The 12,562-nt window shown below is 41.4% G+C and overlaps 1 protein-coding gene across 1 annotated transcript in view; it reads left to right on the top strand.

Annotated features, from left to right (window-relative positions):
* The window catches only part of LOC145350464 (mucin-like protein), a 32,877-nt gene extending 22,271 nt beyond the window's left edge, over positions 1-10,606 (top strand). Inside the window, exons 10-14 of the mRNA XM_080199664.1 lie at positions 942-1,054; positions 1,383-1,572; positions 2,733-2,855; positions 5,205-5,328; positions 8,777-10,606. Of these exons, the coding sequence (XP_080055790.1) occupies positions 942-1,054; positions 1,383-1,572; positions 2,733-2,855; positions 5,205-5,328; positions 8,777-8,876 (650 nt within the window). The 3' untranslated portion in view covers positions 8,877-10,606. The remainder of the gene's footprint in view (positions 1-941; positions 1,055-1,382; positions 1,573-2,732; positions 2,856-5,204; positions 5,329-8,776) is intronic.
* Positions 10,607-12,562: the final 1,956 nt, after the last annotated feature.

Raw genomic sequence — 12,562 nt, 5'->3', positions numbered from 1 at the left:
TCCCCATTCAAGAAAAGCAACTCCTCCTTCATCCTGCTGCATGCCACCTTTAATCTGTGTTTCTCATTTGCTGCACAGATTTTGATTTGATTTATTATTGTCACATGTATTAGTATACTGAAAAGTATTGTTTCTTGCACGCTATATAGACAAAACATACCCTTCATTGACAAGAAGAGGAGAGAGTGCAGATCTACTGTCATAGCTAGAGTGTAGAGAAAGATCAACTTAGTGTGAGGTAGATTCATTTAAAAGTCTGATGGCAGCAGGGAAGAAGCTGTTCTTGAGTCGGTTGGTACATGACCTCAGACTTTTGTATCTTCTTCCTGAAGGAAGAAGGTGGAAGAGAGTATGTCCAGTTGTGTGGGGTCCTTAATTATGCTGGCTGCTTTTCCAAGGCAGCAGGAAGTGTAGACAGAATCAATGGATGGACATAATTGCAAGTGTGTGGTTTAATCTGACAAAGTTGTACTTTAGAGCACTTTTGGTATTCTTGTATGTTAAAAAAAAATTACAACTACTTACCTTTGAGAAACATGATCCACCCTCAATCAGCCACCAGCTTAATAAAGAACTTACACCCCACTGTCAGAAAGCTGACAGTTTGTCCCCTGCTAAATGAAGTGATCCCTGCCAGCATCATTTCTTCCTTCTGGAAGCTTCATAAAATTCTATCCTTTGCTGCTGGAAGAGGCCAGTCTGTGAAGCAGAAATAACAAATTTTGTTCTTTCTCATTTGGAATCAGTAGTAAGAAAATGTTTCAAGTTCAAAGATGGGTCTATGTATTATGACATCCATAACTGCTGTACACTATACTGCAAGGAGTATATGTAAAGGAGGATTAAGATTACTTGCAAGGAAGGTTATTAGTTAAGAAAAAGAATAATGTTTTATTTTGATTGAGAAAGTTATACTTATTCTGCAGTTGTAATTTTTTCAGGGTGGAATGTTTTCAACTGTACTCTTAAATGGAAAAAATTAAGGAAGTCTGAAGTGCTCTTGAATGTTAACAGTACTTTGTTCAAGACAGAGGCCAAGAAATATGCCAACAAGGTAGGATGTGTATTTTGTTCTCTGAAATTTATTCAAAAGTTTCTTATTTGCAATGTAACCATACGCTGCATTAAAACAATTTTGTGGCATGGATTATTTATCAAATTGGCCGAATGTGCCTTATCTTTTCTTCCTACAATGCAGTGTGGAGCGAAAAAATTGTAACAAATGGGCAGGATTTTCTAGCTCTTCCCACCAGCCCTGTTGTGCTGACCATTGACTGTGTACTGTTTATACCACAATAGATGTTTTAAAAAATGGAGCTACTGATTGCATGGGAAATTAGCCCTTGTTTAAATTACATTAAGTTTTTTGTTTCCTTTTGCAGCTGAATGATATTTTGACTCTAGGATTTGAGAATAAATTCTACAATCTTAGTTTGAAGTCATTCCCAGGTGGAGGTCCTGCAGCTGAATACCGAGTGAATATTTCTAGTGATACTCCCCATTGGTTTGTACAGGATTTCTTGATTCAAGTTGCTGAACATTATGGAGTTGATCCATCAGTTTCAGTAGAAGGTACATTTTCATCTGTTTCTCAAAGCAAAATGTCATCATTGTTCTTTTTAAACCATTGAAATGAATGCAAGAAATGGATACTTCAGCCCGGATTTCTTCAGAATCGTGGAGGTTGCAAGGACCTTCCAATACAATAGTCAGGACTCTGATTTGGAAGTTCCACCTCTATTTCTGACAGATCTTATTTTTAGCGAGTGGGTGAGGAACTGGGGTGGGATGTAAGTCTGACATGCAAGAATCCCAACTCAGCAGGACCAGTTGAACTGGGTGCTGAGTTGAAGCAGATCACATTTTTGTTGGAGCAAGGTTGAATGGCGGGGCAGGCTCGAAGGGCTAGTTGGCCTACTCTTGCTCCTATTTCTTATGTTCTTATGAGGTCTCATCCCACAGTTTGGGAATTCTGAATCTTTAGAAAAGTCATAAATGGCGGATAAGGTCTTTAAGACTGTCAACTGTCAAGTCATTTGAATAGCCAGTCCTTTAAAAATTAAAACAAATTGCCTGCCTGCATCTGAGACAGTTTAAAGGTTTGTTTGTTGTCATAACCCTAGTATTACCATTATACTGTTATTGATGCTTGACTGCTTTCTACAACCTATTATTATTATCATAATGGGACTTTTCCAGATTTAATTAGTGAATCAAGTTAAGCCAAACCATGGTCAAGTTATAATAGAATAGCATTAACGTTTCAAGTCTGAATGACACTTTGTCAGACTTGAAACATTAGCTTTATTCTCTCTCCACAGAAGCTGTCAGACCTGCTGAGATTTTTCAGCATTTTCTGTATTCCAAAGAAATCCTGAAATAACTTTCATCAAAGGAGGATAGGGAGTTGTTAAAAAAAAGGAAAATACTCTATCACATCTCCCTGAAGTATCTTCTTTACATTTTTTAATTACCATGAACTACTTTAGTACTGTTACACTCTCTTTGTGGAGAAATGCAGCAATTGTTTTCTGCACAACTAAATCCCACAAAGAAATGTGCTTTTTTTAACCAATTTATCTTTTCTTTAGGTTGTGTTAGTTGTTAGGCAGAAATCTAGGATAATTCTCAAATCCTTTTTAAATACTGCTAACGGATGGTTAACATTCAGCAGAACAGCTGATTTAATTAACATGGCTAGGCATGACAATAAAATTTCTTATGTTTTCCAGACTTAAATGAATGTATCGGTGGAGAAGCAAACTGTCAGGGAACTGCCCTGTGTGAGAACACTTATGGTGGCTTCAAGTGCATTTGTAATGGAAGAGATGAAATGGAATCACAATCATGCTCCAGTAGGAACTTAATTTACTCAAGAACAAGCAATACTTTTTTTCTCACTTATTCACAGGATGTGGGTGTCACTGGTAAGGTCAACATTTGTTGACCATCCCTAATTGCCCTGACTAAAGTGGTGATGGGCCAGCTTTCCTGAACCATTGCAGTCCATGTGTTCAAGAGGGAGCTTGAAAATGAGGTTGTTAGTTAGAAATGAGTTACTGTGCACTTTGGGTGGACTGAGCAACAAGTGTCAGCTCACAGGTAACACTAGTGCATTTATCTTTCCATCATAGTTCCTCAGCGTTCTTTTATGGTCCTTCTGACCCATTAGAAACTGTTACAGCTGCACCTTACCTCACAGATTACAAACACTTCAGTCCTGATGTTTATGGAGAAGCAAGGTGTGAGTGAGACTGAAAATGGCTGAAGGATGCAACAGGGCCTCGGGCAATAGCAGGACCATTTTATAGAATTGTCTCACATCCGCCTGCTGCCCAAATGGACAATCTGGTGAATGGACGAGGGCCAACAAAAGTGACAAGACACCTTTGGGGATAGTCCCTGATAATCAGGAGGAAGATTCTTGAAATCAAAAGTGGGAAGAGGCGCACAGTGGGAAAGCAGGTGAATGATTGGCAGTTATTGCTGACGGGGGTTTACAATCAGGGCTGGGCAGCTGAAGATCCTTTTTGTGGGAACTTGGGGAAGCACTCCTGAATCTCCTTGTCCACAGTAGTTCTGAAAGAGGCAGTTATCTTTAGGAACTGATTGCTCCTGCCACTCCTTCTTGGTCGAGTTTCCAGATGCCTGTGAAACCTGTATGGCACGGTAAATTTGATATCAGATTCCTAAGTGCACAGTGACTGTCTGATACAAATGTATTAATTAACATCCCACTTGTCAAGTGCAAGACACTCAGATGCCCTGATACCTGACACTATAAAAGCAAAGGCAGCCACTGTTTGCATAGCTGTTTGGGTTCATATTATATGTATCTTAGATTTTGACCCTCTCTTGCCCATCTTAGGAGGCTAACGTCCAGGATCTTGCTTCTAGCTAAAATTTATCATTTTTTTGTGTCCTTTTCCTTTGTTTAAAGATAAAAGGCCTGAACATCATTGCTGACAAAATAGGGTAGTAACAAACTGTAAACCGATCCCATCCCAAATTCAATAAAACTTTGACCTATCTCAAAGCATTTCCATTGCAGCCTTAATCCCAGGGACCAAAGTTACAATGTTGCCTATGTGCAGAGTTAATTTAAGTAAGTTTGGAAAGGGTGTTCTCAGCAAGCACAAGTAACTTAAAATGTCTGTTCAGTATTATGTGCAGCACCTTGGTGTGGTGCCAGGTGAAGTTCTACAGCTTGTCTGTCCATTTTTGTCGAAAAACACAAGTTCATGTATTCATATTAAATTCACCTGTGTTCCTTAGCTCATCTTCCCCATTTGAATATGATTACTCATCTTTACAAAGATCATCTACATGCAGTTTGTTGTCATCAACAAAGCTCATAATGTCATTATTCATTCATTATCCTCCTTTAAATGTTTCTATTGCAACTGTCTAAATGCTGAAATTTCATCCTAATAATATGCAGATTTGCTTTCTAATCATTGGGAGATATAAAATTATGGGATCATAGAATCCATACAGTGTAGAAAGAGGGCATTCAGCCTGTTGAGCACAGACAATAATCCCCAGCCACGTTCTATCCCCGTAACCTCACATATTTACCCTGCTGATCCCCAATTCTCGGGGGCAATCTAACAGGGCCAATCCACCTAGATATAGCACAAATCTTTATACTAACGTTTTTGGATTGTTCTAAGGAGTAAAACCCTGGTTCTCCTGAAGAAAGTGCTGCAGTTTGTGATACAACTGGGTGAAAGGGCAGTTAAATGTCAAACATGTTGTTTCAGGACTGGAGTGACCTGTGGGCAAAGCTGACTGGCTCTCTTGCCTAAAGCTTATTCAGGTGCCTATGGGTTTTTCCAATAATCCAACAACTTTATGATCACATATACTAGTACCAGTTTCTTATATTCAGATTTTTTATGCTGCCAAGTTGGAACTACGAGCTCCTGTTCTCTGGATTATAATTTTAATAACATAACCATTATGTTAGAAAGTTCTACAAGAGAATTTAATATATAGAAAGCACATAAGTCAAGTTAAATGAGAACTGGAAGGAAAAAAGTTATGTATGGATTATGATGTTAGCTTTTTTTAATTTTAACTATGAATATAAGAACTTTTAGCACTGAAGCAAAACTTACTTCCAATACTTAGTAAAAATATCAGTTAGTAAGATATTTCTGTATAATTCTCACCACTGTTCATTTATGTTAACTCTAAATCAGACAATGCTGGCAACCAAGACAGACTGCTGATAGGCCTGGTGTTGGGAATAGGAATCCCATTACTGTTACTTCTGCTTGCATTACCAATTTTCTACTATTGCATTAGAAGGAAAGTGAAAGCAGAGTAAGTATGCTCAGCTTTAAACACAACAGTTGTAATGATACTGAAACTGTCGATATTTTCCATTGTTACTCCTCTGCAACTGACAGCAATTTCTGTAGTCCACACTTTCACAAGCAAAAGCAGAAATCGAGACATTGCGGTCAGTTATTTTACACTTCCCCTAAGGGTGAACCTTTGAGGTTCTCCCAGAATGGAATCAATTCTAAATCAATGAACTGATGAGAACTTCCACTCTTATGCTTTTAGTCACATTGTAAAGATCTTTGATAAAATTATATCTTGTTAAATGCAGTGTGATAGGGTTTTTAAGTGGATAATAAGTTCATAATTACTGTTACATAGCCTCACTTGCCTTGAATGAGTAATTTTGTATTTATTGAGTGCCAAATTCTTCATTTTGATACTACAGACTTTTAAAATAGTAAATCAGAATTAACATTTCTACATGAATTCCATTGTGGGCCCCATTATCTATTTTGTTATACGTAAAATTTAAAATTAAAAGTGATTGTTGCTTCCCGGTTTGCTGTCTGAAAATGCTTACTGTGCTTGATAACATCAATGCTGCTGGACATGAGGAGATCCCCTTGACTTGGCGCCAGATTCAAACTGACGTTGAGAAAAGGAAAATCCACTTGCCAGGGAGGATTGAGACCTTTGTTGGCAGCATTCTTAGAGATCAACAGCAAGTGCCAGCCTGATGTGTTCAAAATAATTGTCTAATCAGTAGTCTCTCATACCGGGCAAATATATTTGCTGCTAAATATGAAACACAGTAAAAAGTCTGACAACACCAGGTTTCAGTTCAACCGATTTATTTGATAGTAAATTCACTAGCTTTTGGGTTAGCCCCTTCATCAGGTGAATGGAGAGTTCTGGCCTCAATCCAACACCGGCATGTCCACATCACAAATATGAAACACACAGACTCAAGAGATTCTAGCTCTGATCTCTGGTCTGTTTTGAGTTAACTGTGGTAACTTTTCACCAGTAGCGTAAATACTAACATCTACTTCTGTGCCATTGGACTAGAGGAAGGCAAAAAACACATTGGTGAATATAGTACAGTGACCTCAGTTGGAAACTGTGCATGTGTGAATGTCAGGGTGAGGATAAGATCAAAAAAAAGACCCAGAATTTTCTAGATACTTGCACCAGTGGAATAATGCATTAGTTTTTTGTCACAAATGATAGATAAAATTACAGCATAAGTAAGTTGCGTCATTATTTATACCATGCCATAATTTCATGGGATTGTTTTGCTGCTCAGGCAGCATTGTCATCAAAATTTGTGCAAAATAATCCTAGCTGTGCTACTACACTTCTCCCTCCCAACAGCATTATATCAATGCAGCAACACATTTGCTGAATTTGTGTAAGTTTTCTTGCTGTAACTACTGAGACTGAAAAACGTGAATGTTTGAACTCATGAATTACACTAATTGACTGAGTAAAGTAAAATGTTTGTTCTTTCTTAACATGTTTAATTCTTAGTGAAAAGAATTCAATAATTCAGGTTGTGCCCAGTTAAGTCGTCAATATAGTATGATTAGCCATAGGCTGCACCACTTTTGTGACCCTTGGTTTGCTTGCTGCAGTATGATCAAATTACTTCTCCAGGAAACCATGGTATTTGTTTTACAGCACAAAACTGTGTAATTTAAACACAGATTGTGCAGTTGCAGGAAATTCTGGGCTCAAATTTACCTCTGATGCTTGTTTTTAGGTTCTAATAACATGCATTCACTGTCTTCACTCACACACAGAATTGGGCAGCTGGACAATATGTTACCATTTATCCCAGTGCGTTAGTATTTTCAAAAAAGGAGGAAATATTGAATCTATTTAAACAAAACTTCAGTTGCTGAAATGACCGCAGGTCGAAGGTGATTATTAATTATTAAACAGCAGCAAGTGGGAATGTATGCCTTTAAGCATAATTGCAAAATAGCAAACTTGAAAATAGAGAGACTCAGCGCAATTCATGTCAGTTGGTTTCCACGTTCCAGTCGGAGTAGCTTGCAAAATGCCGCAGGCATCCAAGAAGCTCATTTTAATACGTTAGCATGTCAATAATAAGCTATTATCTCTGGGCCAACCCCCCTCTGCCCCCCTCCCGCCGGATATTCATGGGCATCCGCATGACGTCACACTGATGCCATTTACAACAAGATGTAAACATATTGTGAGGGTCTCCTCAGGGGCATAAAGGCACGTTCAGCCCCCAAGGGAGAGGTTCATGGGCAGGTAGTGGCCTGGCCTCTTGGCACTGTCTCTTGGCACAAGTTGGCACTGCCAGTTTGGCATCATGCCCATGCCAACCTGACAATTCCAACCTGCCTGTGCCCATTTATACCAAGGAACTGACCCCTATGGGAGTCTTATATGGGGAGGGGCGGGAATTAATTCAGATTTGGTTGTGGACTGAGAATAGATGGAGGAGCAGGGGATGCTAGCAATAGAGTGGGAGATCGGGGGTGGGGGGGCATTGTGAGAGGGGTGAGGGGGTAAGGGGCTGATGGTCAGGAGAAGGGGTCAATGATCAGGGAAGGGAGGAAGTGCTGACTCTGGGGAGGAGAGCCCCTGAGACCTCAGTGGTGGGTTTTGGGAGAGGTTTATTCCTGTTATGATCGGGGTGCCCTTTAAAGATGGCACCCCATTCTCAGTGCATCCAGGTTTTGCTGGCATGTTGAGGCCCTACCCCGCTGCATAATGGTGTGAAACAACTTGGGTTCTCACTGGAACCAACACTCTACCATTTATTGGTAATATTCCCCCCTATGTTTCTCTAAAATGTTTCCAAAGGGCAGTGTGCAGATAATTGTAAAGGAGAGGAGGAGAAATCATTATCAACAACCTAGTGCCTGTGTTAGGTCAGGTAAGCATGGAACCAAATCGATTAGTATCTCAGAGATGGACCAAAGGAAGGACATTGGAGGAGGATGAAGTAGTCAATGGCGTTAGAGATGCCTTCAAAGTATGCAAATCTAAATACATTCAATATGACACAGTTCTTCAATATTGTAGAATTCTGAAATACTGTCAAAACCATCCAATTGGAATATGCAACATTCAAGAACGTACAATTCACACACAGTAAGACATAATTCTCAAACTTAAGTTACAATAATTTATATTTCTCAAACACATGCAACAATGCCCAGTTTTCAAAGTTATTCAGTAAGACACAATTCTCAAACATATTCAGCAATGAGCAATTCTGAATTATAAACCAGCAATAACAAGCTTTTGTTTAACAGCATTCAATTGTCTAAATGATTGAATTCAGTTCCCCAATATATTTAATAATGTGCAATTCTCAAATAAATATGTTTAATAATATGACATATTCAATAACATGCAGCTCTCAAAGATATTGAATAACACTTAATGCTGCTACTGTTAATTTATCCAGTTATAACAAATTGTTTTCCTATTGTATTTACAGAATTGCTTCAACATCAAATGGATTTGTACTTCAAGGGAAAACCTTTAAGCCTGTTGAAACTCTTGTCTACAATGTACATCATCTACCTTTACAGATATAAAATACAACATAAGATGCATCCAAAAACATTTGAACAATATACTCAATGAGAAGAACAAATTATTGAAGAAATATAGTAATTTAAAGAGCATTTAAGCTGGTATTGTATGCAACTCAATTTATATTTATTTACACTGCGGAACAAAACACAACCTAGATAAGAAGGCAATGATTTCCCTTTTTATACTGTGTGGTGTAAACATTAAAAGTCTCCTGTTGCCCCATGTTCAAACTTCCAACACTGTCAGTTGCCATAGTGTCACAGAATGCCACAGCTGGGCTTATTTCTGATATTCTCATCCAGTTCTGGCATCTTATTTCTAATATATGTACCATTCACGAAGAAGCAGCTTATTGTAAATTTGCCTCCAGTCATTTCCCTTAAGCCTTCTTTTTCCTGATCTTAAACTCAAAAAAAGGGTTTGCTACCAAAGTGCCTCAGATAACATTGAAGGGTGGGCTTTTAGTGCATGAGATGAGAGAATAGAACAGACCTACTGGACCGTGCTGAGGACAGTGCTGAGGGTAGTGAGACTATCCATGTGAAACATCAGCAGCTCTAACAGGCCTCTGCAAAGTCCATGCAAAAAAATTTACCTTGGTTGGGATGTCCACAATGATGGATCATACTCCTGCATTAATGCTAAGGCTATCTAGGACTAGGGGCCTCAATGATTGGAGGGTCTTGAGTGGTTGCACCTCAGAAACCCATGATGCAGATGAGGCATTCTTGGTGAGTGGACTCCAGAGTTAACTTAATATATTGTTGCAGGATAAGGATGTAAAAGGATATGGGTTTTCTATGAGCGAGGAGACAGGAACACGATCTTCCATCAACATGCATGGAGGAATGATCTTGAGTGGCCAAATGGTGTACTGTTGCTGCTGTTTTCTGTGGACCCATCTATCTGGTTCTCTGCATCAGCCCTCCATTGAGAGCAAGTAGTCACTCAAGAGTGCATTCCTGCCGAGATTAGATTTACTAATCCTTCCAAGTTGCCATACATAAGAACTTTGTGAGGACATGGGTGCAATTACAATTTTACTTACAGGTGCCTAAGGTTGTGAGAGAATGGCGTGCTATACAGGTTCTAATGTGTACATTTAGTACCAGAGTTCTGCACATTAGTATAGTTTAATACATACAAAGGATCAAACCAACAGCAGGGCAAATGGTAACGTGTGCAATTTAATTCAGCTATCAAGGTACACTAGAAAAAAGCATAGCAGGCAATTCTCCTAGTCCACTGTACTGCTTTTGTACTGCAGCGGGCCAGGAGACTCTAGCAGAGGACTTTCTGCAGGCTCCCCACTGGGCGCCACAGCCTCCGCAATCTCTGGCAGCCGGATTTCTGGTGCCGTTGGTTTCGCTGCAGAAATTGGTGTGGAGCTGCACAGTTTATGCAAATATTCATTTGCATTCAACTTCAATCTCATTAGCGGGCCCATGACTGAAATCTCCAGGCACGCTAGTATCTTTCTCCTGCTCCCCGCCCTGGCCAGGAGTGGTTCACTCCAGCAGGGTTTAGTATAGCTCTGCTCTTGCAAGGTGCTGGCAATCTGACCTCGCTGTTGTAAAGGGGCTGGCCATCAAGGGTCCACCAGAGGGTCGGGTGGTGAGCTGGGTGCCCCTTGGGCATTGCCATCTTAGCAATGCCAGCTGGACCCCCTGGCGCTGCCCAACAGGCAAAGTACTGATGTCCAGGGAGAATCATGGCACTTCCCATCACTCATTGGGCAGTGCCAAGGGGTGAGGCTGAATGGGGATGGGGCTCTGGGGGCGATTGGTGGGGTGAGGGGTCCTGCCGCCACCCTGCATTTGGACTGAGTGACAGAGGGAAGGAGGGAGGCCAGCGATTGGAGCTGGCCATCGGGGAGGGTGGGGGGGAGGGGAATGGTTGGAGGGGCGGTCAGCCTGCTATGGGGTCTTCTGGGATACTGGTGGGGGGGGATTGGGACTACGAGGCAGATCGGGGTTGTGGGGAGGGGGCGAACAGTGAAGCGGCCTGTGGGTAAGAGGGTGAAAAGTCGAAGCGGGCCTGGGCATGTTTGGAGGGCCAGTGATTCAGCAATGTTGGGGGGTTGCATGGCCAGCAATTGAGCTAGCCAGCAATCAGGAGACCAGCAATGCGAGGTCACTGCGCATGCGCCAATCTTGGTGCCAAGAGATCAGCACATGTGAAATTTCCTGCTCAGTGCTATGCTGCTGGCCTCTCTAGTGGGAATAGGCCCCACCCACGGCTCTTTGGACTGATTCACATGAGTGCACTCTGCAGTGCAGAGAGTGTGGGAGATTCATTTTGAAATTCCCACTGAGTAAACCAGCATGATTTACTCCAGCTTTTACACAAATTCAACACTTAAGATTTTTTTTTTAGGAGAACCCCCCTACCCCCCACCAGTGCCTGTAACCAAAAATGAGCTTGTGCCTTCCAGCCAGCAGAGGATAAAAAACAGAAGATTAAAGAAATAAATGAGCAATTTGCAGACACTGCCTGGCATCTGATAGTTATCAAATTGTTAAGGGTCTGTCTGCCACGTTGCAGTCCTGCTGTGGCCTCTGCATGTGGCTCGGTGACATCCTGGTCCTCGTTAGCTCCATCCCCTTTACCATCCTCCTATCAGAGATTACATTTCAGTCCTCCTTGTCTCCCTCAGCCAAGGCAACCTCCCTTTGTAGCGTTAGGTTGTGTAAGGTGCATCAGACAGTTGCGATCTGGGACACACACAATGATAAGTATTGGAGAGTCCTGCCTAAGCAGTCTAGACATCTGAACTTCTTCTTTAGAAAATTATTATTTGCTTAGCCAGGAGCCAATGTGGAATTGTACCTCTCCTCTGCAGCACTCTGTGGACAGCGAACTGGTGCCATTATTCAGGTCCTTTGGGGGTATTTCTTGTCCTCAAGGAACCAGCCCTGCAATCGCTGAGGTTCTTCAGAACCCTGTGGCACCTGGGGTTGGGTCAGAATGTAGGTGCCATGAGAGCTCCCTGGGAACTGAGCACAAACAAAAGCTCTCAGGCCACATGCATATTATCAATCGCACCCTGCACTTGTAGCAAACCTGAGATTGCTGCAAATCCCAACTGTCTTGGAGCCTGGCTTCTGAGATCCAGGCAGAATTGAACAAATTGGTGCGCTCTCCTGAAGAGGGCATCTCACCACCAAATGCACTTGAGTATGCTGACACAGGGAGATGCAGTATGGAGCCACAGTGGAATCCTGGAAGGAGCACTTGTAGAGAAGATTTAGGCAGTGACCTTCAATGCCACCAGCATGGGATTACACCAATTCTTTGTGGCTGCAGGTCATCGTGGAGAAACTGGCATGGAGAAGCTTTGTGCCATCGCATTCCTAAACATCTGAAGACGCCTCCAACATTACCTTTTGTTCATTTGTAGATAGCTGTGCTACCTGTGATATAGCTGTGATCAAACCATTGCTTTCCAATGCAGTGAACCCTATTTGCCAGCATCTTGACCTTCTTGACATCCCACTGCTTCTTGCTGCTCAGGCCATGCTCCTCATGGCCCTGTGCCAACCTGCAGCCTCCTTCTCCTCATCTGGACGAGAGCCAATAGAAAGGCAGTGTTTCTTGGACTCTGCATCATCTATACCTCAGTGGATGTGTGAATGAATTGAAGAAATAAATTGACAGAATATATTTTTTATATGTTTGCCTTCAT

The sequence above is a fragment of the Carcharhinus amblyrhynchos genome, chromosome 12 (genome assembly GCF_965287045.1).
Source record: "Carcharhinus amblyrhynchos chromosome 12, sCarAmb.v2.hapA, whole genome shotgun sequence".
NCBI lineage: Eukaryota > Metazoa > Chordata > Chondrichthyes > Carcharhiniformes > Carcharhinidae > Carcharhinus > Carcharhinus amblyrhynchos.
The sequence above is the reverse complement of the archived record's forward strand: the minus strand, read 5'-3'. Positions and strand labels throughout refer to the sequence as shown.